Consider the following 20,373-nt stretch of genomic DNA (forward strand, 5'->3'; position numbering starts at 1 on the left):
TCAGTGAATCTTAGGCTGACCCTATAGAGGACCACTTCAAGGAGCCGCTAGAGCAGAGCTCTCAGCTAGAAATAAAATGCAAGCCACTGATCTAATTTTAGGGAGCTCAAATCTGGTGATCTGTGACAACCTAGAGGTAGGGGGATGGAGGTTCAAGAGGGAGAGAAAATGCATATACCTATAGCTGGTTCCTGTCGATATATGACAGAAACCAATGCAATATTGTAAAGCAGTTATCCTCCAATTAAAAATAAATATTTTTTAAAAGTATCTAGTAGCCAGATTGGAAAAGAAGCAGGTGCAGTTAATTTTAAGAATATTATTTAACCCTAAACATTTCAAGTATTTTAATGTATAGTCGAAAAGACTCTAAGGAGATGCCCTTTTTTCCCCTTTGTTTTATTCATACTCTGTCTTGGAAATCCAGTGTGCATTTTACGCCCACGGCTCAGACCAGCATCATTTTAAGCGCTCAATTGTCAGACGTGCTGGTGGCTACCACGGACAGCGCCATGCTCACTGCTGCTCTCTGCCCAGTCACGTTTTCTCAGCTCTCAGCATCCTGTGGGTGTGAAGGGCAGAACTGGTCTCTCTGAATCACAAGCAGTTTCTTGACTGCTGTCCCTCATTTCTCCTATTAAAACCCATCCATTTTCCAGGTTGGCAGTGTTTAGGAACGCTGTGTCTGTCATCAGCCCCTCCTTAAATAGTATCTCTACTGGCTTTTAATGACTGACTCCCCAACTAAAGAAGAACTGAGAAACCTTTATTGAAGTGGAGATTTTATGATTATTCTCTAAAGATGGCTTTATTTCTCTAAAATGTAGGGGGAAATGGATAACATGAAGCATAATGCTATTTCATGCTACATGAAACAGAACACAGGAGTGTTTACTTAGCTAACCATAGGTTCCAAACACCAAGGGCAATTTTTCGAGTTCATCTTCCTCTTGGTGCTACTGCCGTAATACATTGTGAGTCAGAGGTGAGCAGTACAGTTTGAGTATTCCTGATGCACTCTGAGCCTTTAAAGCAGCCCTCATATTGATCATCTCAGCCACATGTTCTAAATTCAACCATCTATCAAATGCAATAAAACGCCCCTGGTCTGAACACTGCACGCATTATGAGATTTGAGATCAGTCAATTAAGGAAGGGCCGATTCTCAAGGTTCTGATCTTCACGAAGGGTCTCTAACTCTTAAGTAATTATCATGCCTTCTCCATGGGAGGATTATCGGATAGAAACGTTTGATAAATTGCAGTGAGTCAGGAGGGATCTTTCACATCTGGACACTGGGTCCTAAGCCAATGCTTACATTAGCTAATTAGCCCTGAGGATGGGGGATGTTACCTTTTCTTCCTGTTAGCACACAGATAAATGCTTGCCATAGCTCAGTAATTATACAAGTGATTTTGTTTGAAATTATACTTACTTCATTTAGGGATATGAAAACAACCATTATGATTTTTCACAGGGTAAAATATTATGAGCTGTTTGAAACTGTATAAGTATCTTTAACTGGCAATAAATTTTTTAAAATAAGCAAACAAAATAGAGGAGAAGAGGATGTACTTGTATTTGTTTAAGTAAAATGTTTCAGCTGGCATTTATTCCATCAGTGTTTGAGCAGGGTACAGAAAGAATTTCTTTTAATGCTGATGCACGTTGATCTGTGGAAGCAATGTTCTTTGTTGCTCTCTGAGTTGACAAGGCACATAAGAAAAGTGAAGTGGCTTTTGCAGTTGTAACTGTGGTTACATGGACACCAGTTAGAGCCTCCGAGGGTCACAGAATAAAGCTATCATTATCTCAGGATTCCAAGTCAGGTTAGCCCACAGTATCCTTAACTTATTAACTTGTCACTTACTGAGAACTTTACAGTGTATTCTTCCCTACTCATATTTTCTCTCCATACAGAAATGACCTTGTAACTAGTAGTGAAAAGACCATTTATACCTGAAAGATGACTTCATTCTACCAGACTAAGGGTCCAGAGTCCATTTGAAGACTGTATTTTAATACTGGTTATTGTGTTAGGTAGCTATGAGCCCAGAGATTTAAAGAATACACCTTAAAGAAAATAAAAAACAAAACAAAAACTTCTTTGTCATAGATTAAAAAAAAAATCTATGCACTCTGGACTTTTTAAAGAAGCCCTTAAATTGATTATCTCAGCCACATGTTCTAAATTCAACCATCTATCAAATGCAACAAAATGCCTATGGTCTGAGCACTGCACACATTATGAGATTTCAGATCAGTCAGTTAAGGAAGGAATTAACCTTAATTGAGAGCTCTTAGGATTTACTCTAAGAATTTTCATGGATAACAGACGTTGGTATTTAGTACATGTATCACATTGTGCATTTCATTCCCAGCACTGATTTTTCTCATAACTAGAGCTTTGCACCATCTGATCACCTTCTTCCAATCCTCCCCTCCACTGTTCCGCACCCCTTAGTAACCGCAAATCTCATCCATTTTTTATGAGTTTGTCTGTGAAGTGTAATTGCCTAGAACACCATGTTAATTCCTGTTATCTAACATAGTGATTCCATATTTCTATACAGTATAAAATTATCATGACAATAAGTCTAGTTACCATACATCACCACAAAAAGGTATTACATTATTATTGGCTATATTCCCTAAGCTATGACTCATTTATTTGATGACTGGAATTTTGTACCTCTTAATTTCTCACACTTTTAACTTTTAACAGTGAATTTAGATAAATTTTTGTTTTCGCTTCTAGACTTCTAAGGATATGTACTCTTTACTTGAATGTCACTTGGGAGAAAAACATGTTTTTCTCTATTTCTTAATAAGTTACTAAAGATAACAAAGTCATGTGTTTTTATGCCACTGCTCTCAAATTCACCTGACATAAAATGACTTGGAAACCAGTGTTAATTGGGTGCTAATAATTCTCCTGGAACATGCCTGGGGTGTTTCTGACAGCCTGCCTGCATTGTTGTCTTCCTGGAACGCTTCTCCCCTAGACCTCCAGGTGGCTCTCCATTCCGCACCCACCATCAGATGTCATCTCAACCCAACCCTTTCACGCCCACCCTCTTCCAGATGCTCTGTGAACCCTGACTCTGCTTTCCTGCAGAAGTCGAGTGTCCTCCTGACATTAGACACTGGTGTGGTTAATCCCCTGACGGAGGCATGCAGCTTCATTTTTTCTCTTTTTGCTGTATCTCTGTGCTGGAAACAGCACCCCGCTCTCAGTCAGCATTCACTGTGTGTTTCCTTTTTCCTGCCTGTGCTATGGTGTGTGGCGCTCTACTTGCATTCTTTCCCCCAACCCTTACAGAAATCATGGATGAAGTTATTATTATAATAAGTGGATAACCCGAGAGGCTTAAAATGAAATAATTTAAGATAACACATCCAATAGCTTCATAAACCAGACCTGGAACTCAAGAGTGATTCCGAAAAGCAAGCTCTTCACCTCTGACGTACTTTCTCCATTTTGGCTGAGTCTGAATATAGACATAAAATTGGTGGTTTTCTTTTAAATTCTACAAGAATCACACTATCCAATATAATTCTTAATTTGCTTCTAAAACGCTTCCAAGTCCAGATATCCTATTAATTTAAGTTTAGTCAATTAGAATATTCTTCTCTTCAATTTAATTTTATTAAGTAGTTACTATAGAATGGGAAAGATTCCTAGAACTGATTGTACATAAATAGATAAATTATTACTTCAAGTTGTGTAAGATAAATCATGTGAAACAAATACATGTTATACTTAATAAATACAATAAATACTCAATGATTGATGGATAAGTAGCACATATTGGCATTCAAAACTGGTTAGTTTTCTTCTCCCTTTCCACTTTCCTTCTTTATATATTTCCAGTGATCATTTTGTAAATTCTAGTTTAATTTTAAAAACACATATTCAACAGAATAAACAATTTTATTAAAAATTCATTTTTTTACCATTCAAAAAAAAACACATAAGATATAAGTAAAGTTTGAGTTTACAAATTTAGAACACTGTCACATAAGTAATATTAATTCTACATTAATTAGATCATGGTTATTATCAAAGAACATCTATTAAGCATTTTTAAGATTTATGTGTAAATTACTTTACATTAGGTGTTACATTTCCAAAAAGATTCCAACACGGGGGAATGCCTTGGCAGGAGCAGAAAGTGGTGAGTGTGTACTCAACTCTAAAATGTGTAAATGTGTGTATACATTTCCATTATGAGAATGTATTTATATCTCGCTGTAAAGACTTGCTTGACACTAGCATATTGTAATTACCTAATTATTTGCTTAATTAAATACTTTGTTGACTAATTGAATATGTGTTTAGCACAGAAACAACTGTTTGGGAAGTAGGTCCTGGTCTCCAAGGACACAGTGAGATTGCTTATCACAATCAGAGCAGGTTGCTAAGCCTTCTAGTGTCTGAGCAGCTGCACAGACCTTCTGGGGAGGAGCAAGGAGTCAGCAGAGTCCAGGAGTGGAGAGAGACAGGCAAGGGGGGAAAGCTTCAGAGTCAAATCATACAGTCTTCTGATCATCAGTCCAGTTCGTACTCAGTTATAGCAGACAAACTGCAGCTTGCAACGTAGCATAGATGTGGTTAGTAGATAAACTGAGCCCACCCACCCGCCTTCTGCAGAAGGGTCTGCACACAGGGCGTGGACACCCTCACCATCCTAACTGAGCATGACCCTCTGGAGGCTCTCACCATCCTAACTGGACGTGACCCTCGGGCTGGTGGCAGAACTCCATCCACAATCATTCCCAGAGCTTACAAATTTAGAACACTGTCACATAAGTAACATCAAATGTACATTAATTAGATCATGGTTATTATCAAAGAACATTTACTAAGCATTTTTATGATTTGCTTAAAAATCTGGCCTGCTGATATTCACTCACAGGATACACTGCAATGCAGCTCTAGGTGAGCTCTAGTTCGCCTCTCATCTCTACGGCTGTTCGGTGTTCTTCTCTGGCTCTTCTTATCCTTCTGAAAGACTGGGTGTTTGACAAACATGACAGAGAGTGAAGGCAATGGAAGACAAATAGTCTTACGATGCTTGAAGCTGATGGAGGGGAATGAACAGGGGAGTGACGGGGCAGGGTGGCGTTCGCTCTGCTCCCCGCTCTCAGCAGCTCAGGGAGATTGCAGCTTAGTCTGAGACTTTCTGGCACAGAACCAGAGCATAGGGAGAAAACCCCAGACAGGGTGTCTTCAGGAGATGCAGAACAGAATGTCCAGTCTGCACTTCAGCCTCTGTGCAGACTTGGAGAATGGCACGTAGAGATCATGGTAACTCAAGACACATTATTATTATCTGATAGAGACTCTACACATGGGTGGTTGAACTTCAGGTTGTCACCAGTAGAAAATCTGATGGTTGTGACTAATAACAAAGCCTTGATACAAGAAAATAGTACCTCAGTTCAGTTCAGCTCATTTCAGTCGCTCAGTCGTGTCCGACTCTTTGCGACCTCATGAATCACAGCACGCCAGGCCTCCCTGTCCATTACCAACTCCTGGAGTTCACTCAAACTCATATCCATCGAGTCGGTAATGCCATCCAGCCATCTCATTCTCTGTCGTCCCCGTCTCCTCCCACCCCCAATTCTTCCTAGCATCACTCTTTTCCAGTGAGTCAACTTGACACATGAGGTGGCCAAAGTATTGGAGTTTCAGCTTTAGCATCAGTCCTTCCAATGAACACCCAGGATTGATCTCCTTTAGAGCCTAGTGAGTTGTAATTGCTGTGATGATGATAGGATCATCACATGATGATGAGGCAGATAATTAGAATGTGGACAACTTAAAAAATCAAAGGCTGAGGTACTAGCTAAAAAGTTTCAACAATTCCCCAAGAAAGAGAATTAGGACTAAATACTTAGGCTATCAGTCTTCTCCAAAAACACAACAACAAGTATCTATGGGGGTAACTGTTAAATACCGGGAATTGTTCTAATTGTTGAGATTACACATAGTGGGGGAAACAAAACAAAACAAAATCCCTGCCATGAATATTATTCAGCTGATTATTTTGATGTCTTGATTAAAAGAGTGAGTAGGAAAAAATTCAAAAGTTAATTTATTAGGAAAATGTACTGCAAAAAATACAGACAGTTCTAAGAAAAAGAAAAAAAACGCATATTAACTTGACAACTTTTGGTAAGAAATACCTCTGAAGGAACTGGATTCACAACTTGCTCTGTATGAAACACAATACCATCTATGCAGCAAAGTATAGAAAATGTGCTGGTTTCCTATGAATATTTTACTAACAGTTATCTCTCTAAAAATATAATCACTAATAATCCTATCTCCCCAAGCAGTGGGTAAGATGAATTTCATGAAGATGAATTTCATAAGTCAAGTTAGAGGTCAGGCTTCAAAGCAGACAACTGGGACCCATGGCCATTGATGGGCTGTCAGATTTGGTCAACTTTCCAGCAGAGTGGCAGCTGGGGCTAATGACTGGAGGAGTACAAATTGTCAGCGGGAATGTAGCACATTAGTTCCCCACAGTATACATTCTTCAGATGAGTTTGTCTTCAAGTTTGAAATGCTTAGCACAGCACTTGGATAATATTAGTTCAAAATTAGTCAACAGATATTTCTTCACTTGCACGACATTGTGTTTGTCAGCTCTTCAGTTTGAAGTCTCCAAAGTAGGGATGTGTCACACAAAGGTATGCTGGCTCAAATTTTATTGCTAACTGTTTTTCTAAGGTTTCTCTAATAAATACCAGTCATATTGTTGTTGCTGTTTAGTCGCTCAGTCGTGTCCGAATCTTTTGCTACCCCATCATGGACTGTGGCCCACCAGGCTCCTCTGCCCATGGGATTTCCCAGGCAAGAACACTGGAGTGGGTTGTCATTTCCTTCTCCAACTGGTAATATTAGAATACTTTAAGAAAATTGTGGATCTGAAGTTCACAATCCTCTCAAGAACACACTCCTGGAAGTAGACTCCTTGGAGAGTGAGACCATACAGTGCAGGTATATGTGCTTGTGGGCACTGCTTTACTGGAAGACTTTGGGTCCAGGACACACCCCCTGGGCTTTGAAAACCAAATCACCTTCTATCCCTATTGATGAAATGCATGCATGCATGCTAAGTCGCTTCAGCCGTGTCCGACTCTGTGCGACCCCATGGATGGCAGCCCACCAGGCTCCCCCGACCATGGGATTCTCCAGGAGCGGGTTGCCATTTCCTTCTCCAGTATTGATGAAAAGGTGGTGTTCATTTGAAAGCAAGTGCCAATATTTTGAAAGATAGCTTTCATGATTTTGTTCATCAGTGTCTAGTAGGTTAATTCTTAGCTAGTATCAAGTAACAAAAAGGTTGTCTAAAGTCATTTTCTCACATTTTTTTGTGTCCACAACTATCGACATTAGATATGATGCTGAAGAGGTACAGTGAAGGAAGGATGCTTTCCCAAGATCAAGGGGTGCACAGTCTTTTAAGAAAAAGACTCGTAGGTTAATAATGACAAAAGAGGAGTATTATTAGAAATAGGCATAGTCAACATTATTGCTGTATAAATATAAATGGAAAAGGGAATAGTTAGGCACTGCCTGATTAAACGGTTTCTTCAGCCTCCTCTACAAGATGGCCCCTAGGAGTTAGAAGCCTGGAGTTTTGTGCTGCAGATTAGTCTTCTAGAACAGCACCTGACCTGTATGGAAGCTCAGCTGGCAAGAAGGAGGGAAGGAAGGAAGGAGGGAAGGAAGGACAGTGATAACTAAAGTCTGCTCTTCAGTGGATGGCAGTTTAGTCAGTTTATGTTATATAACATCTTAGGGAAATGAACCTGAGCTTCTCTTACATTAGTGCTTATTTATGAAGTTTAATTTCTGCCACTCTTTTCTCAAACCCAGTTCAAATTATTAATGTTAAGAATGGAGTTTAGGATGACATTTGATTTCCAAAATTTGAGTATTCATTAAAAAAAATCTCCTTTTCTAAAGGGAAGATCAATTGAAATATTTTTGTATTCAAAACTTAGTTGTTTTTATTGGGTCATACCATTTATGTGCTCTTTCAATTTTAACATGTTTTCTTTTTCATTTTGGAGTCATCATTTTGTCACGCATATGTATGTTCCTCGGTTCTTTGTCTCGTCACAACAAAAATGTGGAGTGACGGACATTAAAGCCCCGTCAGCGTGTCACAGCTCTGAGGTCTTGGACAGAACATGTTATAGCTCTCAGGTCTCGAATGGACAATGTTATAGCTCTTAGACAAATCAGTGTTACAGCTCAGTGTTACAGCTCTATTTTATTTAGAAGATAGCAGGAAAATCCATCTTCGAGGCGTGAGGGCACGTCGGTCCAAAGACACGAAGAGAAGAGTGGCCCAGCGCGCGGAAGAGAGAGAGCGAGCTTTGGCTCCTCTTTTTATATGCTTTTGTCCCCCTGTGTCTGCCCTGTGTAAACTGGGCCAGCCAGGAGTGTTGTTTGTTTTACCTGAGGTCCTCACTCCGGTCCTCGGACCTTCCTTTGTTCTATTTTCATGGGCTTTTCCCTTCCTTTTCTTTTGGCCACCGCCATTTTGCACTCCTTTTCCCTATTCTACCTACCTAACAATTTCTATTTTCTTTCTTCATACTTTCAACTGTATTTTAAGTTGTAATTTGCATTGTGATATAATTTGTTATAGAATAAAATCTAAAACTTGAGAGGAAATTTAAATATCATCTCTTGCCTCATTCTTATTTAAAATAGAAAGAATGAGGGACTTCCCTGGTGGTCCAGTAGTTGAGAATCTGCCTGCCAATACAGGGGCCTAGGGGTTTGATCCCTAACCTATGGGTTTGAGCGTTCAGGAGGATTCCACATGCCTTGGGGCAACTAAGCCTGAGTGCCACCACTCCTGAGCCCGTGCTCTGGAGCCGGGAGCCTCGACAAGGGAAGCCGTGGCAATGAGAAGCCCATACACCGCAGCTAGAGGGTAGCTTCCCGTCTCCCCAGCTAGAGAGAGCCCACTCGCAGCAACAAAGACCCAGTGCAGCCAAAAATAAGTAAATAAATTTAAACAATAGAAAGGTTGAGGTTGTGGGGGCTGGGATTTCTTATGCAAGGACATATCCTGTAGGGCATAGTTGAGACGTTAATTCTGGTCTCCTGACTTCTTATTGCATTGTGTGCAATCAAATGCCTTATCAGACCCTCTCTGCAGACGTCAGAATCGGGCCTGAAATGTATTAATTTGATTTGACACTGTCCAAGGTGCTTTTGTCGGGATTCCTTGGTGATTCCGATGGTAAAGAGTCGTGCTCTGCCTGCAATGCAGGAGACCTGAGTTCGATCCCTGGGTTGGGAAGATCCCCTGGAGAAGGAAACAGCAACCCACTCCAGTATTCTTGCCTGGAAAAGTCCCATGGACAGAGGAGGCTGGTGGGCGACAGTCTGTGGGGTCACAGAGTCAGACACGACTGAGCAACTTCACTTCGAGGTGCTGTCGTCAGCTCATTCTGTGAAGGGTAATGCTTTGGGAAATATAATAAAGAGTTCCAGGTAAGCGTTGCAAGTGCCAAGCAAAGGTTCTGAAGGTTGAGCAAAATCCACTTGCCAATTTGATTTCACAAAGAGTTCTTTATTGCAGTCGCGCGAAAGCGAACTTGAAGTTCCACGTGCATTTTGTGTCTTCACCACACAGATGAAATCCTGTAGAAAATAACATCATCTCTGTGTATTTTTAGCAAGAACATGTGGATCGAATCTGCGTGGGCCCAGTGGCGTCATCACCTCTCCTAATTACCCGGTTCAGTACGAAGACAATGCTCACTGTGTATGGGTCATCACTACAACAGATCCTGACAAGGTAAGACTCTCAGCTCCCCTCTGTACATTTGACGAACTCAACTCTCTACCTGGGCAACTGTTTACCATGGACAACCTGGTGAGTGCCATGCGCCCTCACATCTTGTTTGAATTGAAAACCCGCTGCTGCATGGCGTGTCAGTCTATCGGCCTTTATTGGAAAGCCTGTCTAGGATTCAGTTATAAAGCATTCTCAGTGTGCTTGCCTCCTACTGCTTCTGAAGGCTACATCCATGTTATGGTTTCATTTCCAGTTCGACTGTCATATAACAATTGACATACAACATTGTTTTAGCGTAAGTTGTGCAACATAATGATTTGATATGTGTTTATATTGAAAACTGGTTGCTGCGATGTTAACATGTATCATCTTGTACAGTTAAAATGTTTTTTCTTCTGATGAGAACTTTTCATGGCAGCAGCAGTCAGTAAGCAGTCGATGGCCTCCGGGTGGAATGCAGGGAGTGAAAGAGGAGGCTCCGTGGGCGGGTGGTTTTGATTCTTTAACACTGTGTACACATGGCTTCCCCTTGTGGCACCCGCTGCAAGGGGAGAGGAGGAAGAATCCAGCATGGCTGTGGGGTGGGTGGTGAAACCCTGACCAGAATGGGCACCAGGTCCAGCCTCCCAGGGGAGTCCCGGTGAACATCCACTGTCCTTGCATAATTACTGAGATGATTACTTCTTTATTCTAATAATCATCCCAGGTTGGAACAATTAGATTCTAAGTTCTCTCTACCTGGAAACAGGGGAAGGGCCTCAGAAACCAGCCCTTTATGGGAAGAGAGAATGGGTTTGGCTCTGGGTGCAGTGAAAGTGAGGGGCTTGCTGTATCTCCAAATGCATGTCCCTCAGAGGGGTCAGCTTGGGATTCTCAGGTGTGTCCTTAGCTGCCAAAACCTGGGATGAGTGTGACATCGTGCAGAGAGGCCAGAGAGAGCTGAAGAGAGTCCTGCTGGTGTCATCATGATTCTCTCAGGGTCATTGGAGGGTGCACTGGGCTCCACTGTCATGAGTGATGGTGATCTTGCAAGCAGAAGTATCCACGTCAAGTTTTGAAATACTAAACTGGTATTTCAGCAGGAAAGCAGAAGCTCCAGGTGAAATCTTCAGGGAATTTGGTTAACTCCCTCCCAATAGTTTAAAATTCATTTACATCCAGATTATATATGGATAATCATAAATATTTTTCTATATCAAAGATACCCCTTATATATCTGTGTTTCTCTTTTCTATTGTCAACCGAAAAAAGGCACAACCTGAAAGCTGAGGATTAGTGTCATTTGGAGGGCATACAGAGGACATAGGCGCTTCCCTGGGGGCTCAGTGGTAAGGAAACCACCTACAACGCAAGAGATGCAGGAGACGTGGATTCGATCCCTGAGCCAGGAAGATCCCCTGGAGGAGGGCATGGCGACCCACTCCAGTATTTTTGCCTGGAGAATCCCATGGACAGAGGAGCCTGGGAACCAGGACACACGACTGAGTGACTAAGCACACATGCACGTGTGGAGGATGTACACCCATGAGACAGGCTCTCAGATGACTGCAGGGCGCTGTTCAGTACAGGGCAGGGAGGAACCAGGGTATATAGCAGTTTTGGGGAAAAGCGGGTAGTCAAACATCAAAAGATTACTGTTAACAGAAGAAAAGCAGACATTTGAATTTAGTGAATTTTAGCTCTTTTCTATACTTGAGAAGATGTAGAGCCTGGACTCAATGGAATCCCTGCTTGGATGTGCGTCTTAACCTTCTAGAGCCAGTATCCTGCTTTCCTCCCTTGAGGGCCCCCATGGGGCAGAGGCTGGGTCCTTCATTTACTGATGTGGCAGGTGACATTCTCTGTACACACTGTATGTACTAGAATGACCGAAATCTCTATACAGACAAAAGCAGCTTAGAGTTACTCTTATCTAAACCCTTCACTCGACAGCAAGGAAGCTGAGACCCAGGAAGGTAAGATTTCAGAGCTGTTTACTCCTACTGCAGGATAGAAGCATGCGTGCTCTTTGCAGAGTTCTAATAACCTTTTTGTCAGCTTTCTTCCTCCTGGAAGAAGAGTCATTTCTTTTGCAGCTATCTGTTCCATTATCACTTTGATGAGAACCAGAAGGAAATGAAGCAGTAGGTTATTCAGTGAGGTGATAGGATGCTCTTGGCTGTAGATAATAGAAGAGCTGACTAAAAGCCAAAGGTCTTTAGGGAAATGTTTCATGCAATGAAAGGGCAGAGCCAGGGAGATTCCAGGTTTAATTAAGAAGCTGAGGGCTCTGGTGTGTGCCTTTCTGCTCTGCTTTGCTCTCTGAGCAGTGATCACATACCCCTCAGGTCACAGGTTGCTACCATACCATCATGTTCAATGCTCAAAGAAGAAACGCTGTATGTCTTCCTGAGAAATGGCAGGAATTGTCTAGAAACTCCTAGATGCTCCCCTTAAGACCACCTGAGCTAGATGTCCACACTCAAGATACTGAGCAGCTGGAGGAAAGAACCGTCTGGAAGTCAGAGAAAGGGCCGGTGGTTGTTGGTGACAAGTCATGTCTACTACACACAGACAAATAAAAGGTCAGGGGAAGAGTTTTCAGTTATCACCAGATTCCTCTTTTGCTTTTGAAATGTTTCACATCCCATTATCTTCCTGCTCCACTGGACACCAGTGGGCTAACATTAGTTAAAACTCATGAAACTTGTTCCTTGACATTTTGAGGTTGATTTAAAAACCTGGCCTAGCTGCAAAATGACAAATGAAATAATGAATTTACACAGTTTGGGTTTATGGATTTCTCTCATTTTGCAAGTTCACTTTTCTATCTCATGTTTATGCGCACTTACATAGGTTTTTATAAAATCTTTGTATATATTTTGTTGACTCTGAGCACATAACAGTTAACAAGTTAAATTTCAGGAATTTTGTGTTACACTGCTCCAGAAATTTCTTTGCCTTCCTTCATTTAGGTGAGATGCTCAGAGAACAAGCAAAGCTTCTGCACGGATAGGCTCACACGGATCCTCAAACAAGAGCGCCACTTAGACACCTGAAGGCATCTCAATTAGGCAGAATTACCATCCAAATTAAGCAGCTGACATTGCCATTAAGCATAATTAGGCCTAATTTGATTCCTTGGGAGACGTTCCAAATAAGGGGGTTTCCCGATTAAGTTCGTGGTGATGAAGGTATATTACATTTTGAGCATAAGAGTAAAGAACAGTTATGTCAAGATTTCCAGACAACAGCTCTTGCTAGAATACTAACAGCATTCTAGACAAGAAGGGTTGGTACACCTCAATTTGTTGTTTGACATGCTTTGTAAATTTTAAGAAATAGGGTAGAATAGAAATCTAAAATTGATGTCCAAATTGATGAGTGAATGAGAGATGAGTTAATAAACTCCTCTTTTGTTGAAAGATTAACCCTGTCATGATGACTTACACTCTTTTCTGGTCTTAGATGTGCTTTGACAATTATATAACCATGTTCTATGTGTCAGTTTATACCAAGTGTTAACATAAAATGGCTCATACAGAGTAGTCATTGTGGGAAGTTCGTTGTGTCTCTTAGTAAAGTATGCTGTAATTTATAAGATTGTGGAATGCCAAGTTAAATCCATTCACTTACGCGTGTTTGTTTAGATACATAACTATCATAATATATATTAGGTTAAGATACATATTATATATAATGCATATTTGGAGAATTATGTGTTAATATGTATATTATATTAATATGCATTTATTAGGAGAACATGCTATGTAGGCTGCTGCTGCTGCTGCTAAGTCACTTCAGTCGTGTCCAACTCTGTGTGACCCCATAGACGGAAGCCCACCAGGCTCCCCCGTCCCTGGGATTCTCCAGGCAAGAACACTGGAGTGGGCTGCCATTTCCTTCTCCAATGTGTGAAAGGGAAAAGTGAAAGTGAAGTCGCTCAGTCATGTCCGACCCTTAGCGACCCACAGACTGCAGCCTACCAGGCTCCTCCATCCATGGGATTTTCTAGGCAATAGTACTGGAGTGGCTTGCCATTGCCTTCTCCGATGTAGGCAGAGTTTAAAAGAAATAGCTCCTCAATTTATGCGTCGAACCTGGACTGGTCACTTATGATAATATACATGCTACAATTCCATTCTCTCCAATCATTCCACCTTAATTTTCCTCTGTTCAAAAAAAAAAAAAAAAAAAAGAAAGCCAGTCATCACAGCTTATGAATGACCTGTTATCTGATACTTCATTAATTTACTTTCTATTGAAGTACAGTTGATTTACAATGTTGTGCTGATTGCTGGTGTACAACAAAGTGACTTAGTTATACATACATACTTTTTCATATTTTTTCCACTATGGTTTATTACAGGATTCTCTGATACTTCTGAGCTTATCGAGAGTAAGCACAATAACCAGTTTTTCTGTCGAAATTCCTCTAAAAACAAGCCTAAAGAGCTTAGGACTAAGCAGATGGGTTAGCGTTTCACTGGCTCTGTGCTAAAATTAAGTAGCTAATTTGAGAGATAAAGCATGTTAAAATATCAATTCAGAACAAAAAAAAATCGCATTACATGGTTTATGTTCTACATATTTAAAGCATTTGTTTTCTAGTATGGGTTCCTAGAGGAAAGGGACTTGAGTCTTGTTCAGCATGTGAGCTGCTCTTAATATATTGTGGGGGAGATGCTCAAAAGTTACTAAGGTTGTTGAATTTATTAGGCCAGTTGAAAGCTGGGAAAGGACTAATTAAAATGGCTTATTTTAATCTAAAATATAATAAATTCTTTATGTTAAAAAAAATAAAATAAAATAAAATCCACTTAGGAAAAAAAAAAAAAGAAATAGCTCCTCAAGAAGTTTCACTTTAGTAGAGAAGTGGGTTTCTAAACACTCAATTGTATTGTTCTTGCTGAACTAGCCCAGTAGAAATTCAGTAAAAATTAACACAGTAATATGATATTTATTAATATATTTCATTACAGATACATTCAACTATCCATATTTTCCAAGATAAAACTCTTGAGGATGCCTGTGATCAAATTCTTAAGAAAGTAATCTGTGGTTAGTGAACCACAGATTATGGGAACTTTTAGCAAATGCTCTCAAACATTTATCACTGGGGTTTTCATTGAAAGGATTAAACACGGAAGGCAACTTTCCTTAGAATCCTTCGATATATGGATATTGTGCATGTGTTTTTCTCAAATACGTTTGGCTGGCAAAATTTCAGTACCTAATTTTAATTTGAACTCTTCTGAGAGTAGTGTTTTTGTTGCTGTTAAACTCAGGATTGAAGTGATTTAACGTGTTTGAACTTTGTCTTGTGTGATTTGTCCACTGAGCTTTGTGTTATGTGGTTCATCCAGGCTGCTATAACAAAATATCGCAGACTAGGTGTGTGATACAAAAATAGATGTTTAATGTCTAACAGCTATGAGCCCCAGTGTGTCCTTACGGTGTTAACAGCTCCCGCTTCTGAAGGTTGTCGTGAAGAGTGTAAAGTCAGTGGACAGCACCTGAACATAGTTCTCCAGATACTACATAAACACCTCCTCCACCTCCTCCTCCTCTTTTCATTGTCACTAATGACGACATTCAATAAGACATAAAAGGAACCTGCGTGGCAGGTGTTGGTGCCAGGTGTAAGTGCAGGGCACAAGGGAAGGACATCATACTGCCACTACCTCTTAGAGATCATTCTGCCCACAGTCACGTGCACAGACCTGAAGGTCACAAGATCGGAAGTAGGAGACTCAGGACTTCCTTTCAATTATGAGACAGTAGGGACCTACATGGGGCTCCCAGGTGCTGCTTGTGAAGACGCTGGCTGCCAGTGCAGGAGATGCAAGGGTCATGGAAGAGTCAGGAAGATCCCCTGGAGGGGGAAATAGCAACCCACTCCAGTATTCTAGCCTGGAAAAATCCCATGGACAGAGGAGCCTGGAGGGCTATAGTCCATGGGGTTGCAAAAGTCGGACATGGATGAGCAACTGAGCATAGGGACCTAAATCAGAACAATGAACAACATCAGATTTGGAGAGAAGAAAATGGATTCGAGATATATTTAAGGGATGGGTAACTAGTCAAACGGAGAAGGCAATGACAAGCCACTCCAGTACGCTTGCCTAGAAAATCCCATGGACGGAGGAGCCTGGTAGGCTGCAGTCCATGGGGTTGCAAAGAGTCTGACATGACTGAGCGACTTCACTTTCACTTTTCACTTTCACACGTTGGAGAAGGAAATGGCAACCCACTCCAGTGTTCTTGCCTGGAGAATCCCAGGGACCAGGGACGGGGGAGCCTGGTGGGCTGCCGTCTATGGTGTCACACAGAGTCGGACATGACTGAAGTGACTTAGCCGCAGCAGCAGCAGCAACTAGTCAAAGCAATTTATACACCAATACTGCACCTTAATGAATAACTCAACATCTTAAGACAAACAAGAAAATTTGCTTTATGTTCACTGCTTGTAAGAAAATGCAACTGTTTATCAGTGCCCTTTGGGAGGAAGGAGCGTTCACTTCTTTTATTATTATTCAGTGGATTTTGTACATAATTTGAAGTAACAAATCCATACAGACACAGAAAAGGCATTCATCTGCATTCACAACATTTTAAGAGGTTTTGAAGTGGAATTCGAATAGATATAGTTCAATGGGTTTTCTTTCCCCACTGAGGGAGCCACAGATCAGTGGTGAGCCAGAGACCAGAATCAGGGTTGAATGTCACACCACATCGCACCCTGTGATTCCCTCACGGATGCCGTGGGGTCTATTTAACCGCCCCCTCAATTTTCTCACAGGTCACTGACCTCTGCGGGGAAAGCCGTTCCCTGCCAGCTTCCCTTCCCTGCACATTCGGTGAGGCTCCCTTGCATTCTTCTAGGTCATCAGCATTCGTCTTCTATTAGGATCCATTACTCAGTCCCTGTCGACTCTGCAGTACATCCCCTGTCTGAGCCAGCTCTCCTGTCGTCAGCGTCCTCCCGATCATCACTGTTCAGTATCTGCAGCTCCGTTCGTGAACTGAGCTGGGTTCCAGTGACTGCTTCCTTCTCAGGCCTCTGGCCCTGCACTTCTTAACATCCTGTCTTTTTTGTCAAAGGCACACCTGTGCTCTCTTCATTTTGCTCCGCTCTGACTCAATTTCTTAAGTCAAATTAACTTATTGTTATATCTCTTCTTGGCACTCAAAGGAAAATAGAAAACAAGGTGTGAGCTTTTGATTTGGTTGCGTTTTTAAGCCAAACCTGAATTGCACACACACACGTACACACATATGTGTGTGTAATACATTCGCACACACATGATGGAGACAGCATTAGCAGTGTGCAGACTACAGTTAAGAGGTGAAGAGTGCCTCTGGAGATTAGACAAAGACTTCGTGTGAGCAGCAATAATTGTATGGAGTTGGCCACAAAGTTCATTTGGGTTTTTCCATAAGATTTTACAGAAAAACTCTAACAAATTTTTGATTATTGGTCCTAGGGGCAGAAAGGTGGAGAAGGCTTGATATTTGTTCTTGTGTTTTCTGTAAATGGGGTGTATGTGTGGGTGAGGGAGAGAGAGATAAAGTGAGACAGAAATGCGGGGTTTCTGGCGGCTCTGTGGCTCCCTGGCCCTGTCGCCCGCTCTCAGCTAATTTCACCTCCCTGGGAATTGCTCTGCTCTCCTTTCTCTTTGGCGGCGCTTCCCTGCTCACACTTTTCATTTACATACATCTCCTTCTCCACCCTTTCTCCCTCTCAGTGCTCTTCTTATTTAAGCACAGCAGTAGTTCTACAAGTACCCAAGCAGGACCTATTCACTCAGCAAATCTCTGAGCTCATAGTCCTATAGATGGTCGAGAAGAAGTATGAACAGTGAGCTCAGGTCTGCTCTCCTGGAGATTCCACCATGCAAGGAAGAGCGGGAAACTCAGCCACGACCCGATGAACAGGAGCCTCGTGACAATGAGAGACGATGGGGAAGTGATATCTGAAGGATATTTAGACATTTGTAAAGTAAAGGGAAAGTTAAAACTGTCTGTAACGCTTGCCACCTGGACATAACCCAGATGTATATTTTTGTTTTAACATATGGCCTTGTGTTTTTCATGTACTCAGATCCTGATTTAGTAAAAACTGAGGTGGCCCTCCAAAGACTTTTATGTCACCCTATTAGAAGACAAATGGAAAAGTGTTCACAAGTGAAGCAGAAGAGGCTCTGTTTTTTTTCTTCTTTTGTTCACTATCTTAAATTGAAAAACCTAATCTTCATACTCTAAGCATTGCAACTGAAAGCAGAAGAAATGGTCAAATTCCCCAAAATAGAGAGGAAAAAATTCCCCAAACAGAAATAGATTTGACCAGTTCATGACTAACTCAGAGCTAAAATTACACTTTATCTTATTTTTAAGAGTTTTGAAATTTTGTTTGCTTATGTCTTAATGGTACAAAATATCATGGTACATCTTGGGAATCTTGATTTGGATGAATAAGTTTTTATCTTTTGCAAACAAGTCTCTCTTACATCTTTGAATTTCTAGTCATAATTTTGGCCATTTGATACTGAATAAGTAGGTATGGCGATGGACAGGCATACATTGCTTTATATCACTAGAGGCAGAGAAAATAGTGCCATAATTATTGTTTTTAAATAGGTATAGTAATTTCCAAGCCACCAGGCTCACAAATCTACATGCTATTTAGGTCTTAAAAATGACCAAATATGGTAAACAAAATGTTTCATTATAAACAATATTATTCTCATAGCAACTTTTGTTGTATGCAACACAAAAGGTACATTTGTTGCGATTAAGTTTGGTTGTGGGTAATACTTTGCAAGCAGTTGGCTTTCCCCATTTTGTTGCTTTCATTAAGCTGCTTGTATTTTTGATGATGCCTGCTACCCAACTGTTCCCGCCAATATGCAGAGTTAAAAAGAGAATATTCCAGAGGTCTGGATACTATGTTCTGCTGTCTTCACAGTCCTCTAAGTAATGCTTTGGCATGTGTATTTGAAAGACTGTGTTAATGACTTGGGGATTGTTTCCATGGGTTTGCACTGAAGTGCGAAGCATTGATGGCTGTTAACACCCAGAGCTGGTGATGGCAGTGTGGAGGAAGCCACACCCAGTTACCCTCTGGTCATCTCTCAATGGACAGATGCTGGTCAGTTGTACTTGGAACTGAATAAACCTGCCAGCTAGCAGAAGCAGAAGAAATCACACCTTTCTTTTGAAGTGCTCACAATGGAGAATGCAATTATTTTCATTAACAGCAGATATATCCAGCACCTGCTTCACTGTTTAGTGTTTCCTAAAAGCAAAGGAGTAACTTTGAATTTTTCTATGTATAATAGGAACATTTTGCTTTGCTCACTTTAATAGAAGTGTGAACCAATTATATCATCTCACAGAACCCCTTCTAAATTCTAACATGACAAGCACTCTTACTTAAATTCTAACAAGTACTCTTAATTAAGTATTTCATATTTAGAAAATCCATTTGGGCATTTAGGATTCTATTGTTTCAATATCTGGTGCTGCTCGGTATTGTGAGGAGTCTTACATACAATGTATATGTGGAATAATACATATTTTAAAATATCTAGAGCGTACATTCATATCTTACGTGCTTTGTCCTTGAAAGTGAAAGTGTTAGTCCCTCAGGTGTGTCTTACTCATTGTGACCCCACAGACTGTAGCCTGCCAGGCTCCTCTGTCCATGGGATTTCCCTGGCAAGAATACTGGAGTGAGTAGCCGTTCCCTTCTCTGGGGGATCTTCCCAACCCAGTTCCCTTCTCCGGGGGATCTTCCCAACCCAGGAATCGAACCTCCATCTTAGGCATTGTAGGCAGATTCTTTACCATCTGAGTCTCCAGGCAAAGCGTGTAAGTTTGTAACTTTCATATGTTACATGCTTTGTCCTTGGCCTGGATTAAAATCACCAGTTTTAACATTCTCCCATTTAACACCAGGAAAACATGATCTATTAAATGCTTGCTTTACTATGACATTTGCCTGACTTGCAGAGTCCTGTACAGATACAGTGTGTTAAATGAAGGGAAAATTCAAATTATGATTGGGCACATATTTGGGGGGAAAAAAAAAACTCACTTTGAATGAAAAGTTTCCAGGAGCAAATGTATATATACATATGTATTTTTAAATGTATATGTAAAACAAGTTTATCTTGATGTAGGATTAAAGTAAATGAGCTACAATTATGTACAATCTCCAGTGAAGCAGGCTTTTAATAAGTCGCTTCAGGTGTGGAATTTTCAAGGTGGAGCTCAGGTGTGCAACTCAGACCCAGAGGCACTGCCCCGCCCCTGCCTCCCAGAGCTCCAACCCCCGCCCTGCAAGGGGAGGGGCCGCTGGGAGGACCAGCTGACTCCTCGGGGTGACATCAGCTGTGCTCTTCCAGGATCACTCCAGATCCGCCTGGCCGGGCCTGGGGGACAGAATGGAGACCACCGTGGAGCTCTGCCTTGAAGCTCTTCCCCAGTTTCATCACATGCTCCTGGACACCCAGTCCCGTGCCAAGTCCAGTTACCAGCACTCTTCAGGTTT

At 41.3% G+C, this 20,373-nt stretch overlaps 1 protein-coding gene across 1 annotated transcript in view; it reads left to right on the plus strand.

Moving 5' to 3' along the window:
- CSMD1 (CUB and Sushi multiple domains 1) overlaps nucleotides 1-20,373 on the plus strand; it is a 1,848,896-nt gene that overhangs the window by 1,267,136 nt on the left and 561,387 nt on the right. Inside the window, exon 11 of the mRNA XM_088832674.1 lies at nucleotides 9,718-9,839. Within this exon, the coding sequence (XP_088688800.1) occupies nucleotides 9,718-9,839 (122 nt within the window). The remainder of the gene's footprint in view (nucleotides 1-9,717; nucleotides 9,840-20,373) is intronic.

This window comes from Moschus berezovskii, chromosome 26 (genome assembly GCF_049115385.1).
Source record: "Moschus berezovskii isolate FMDL1 chromosome 26, NW_MosBer_1.0, whole genome shotgun sequence".
In the NCBI taxonomy this organism is placed as follows: domain Eukaryota; kingdom Metazoa; phylum Chordata; class Mammalia; order Artiodactyla; family Moschidae; genus Moschus; species Moschus berezovskii.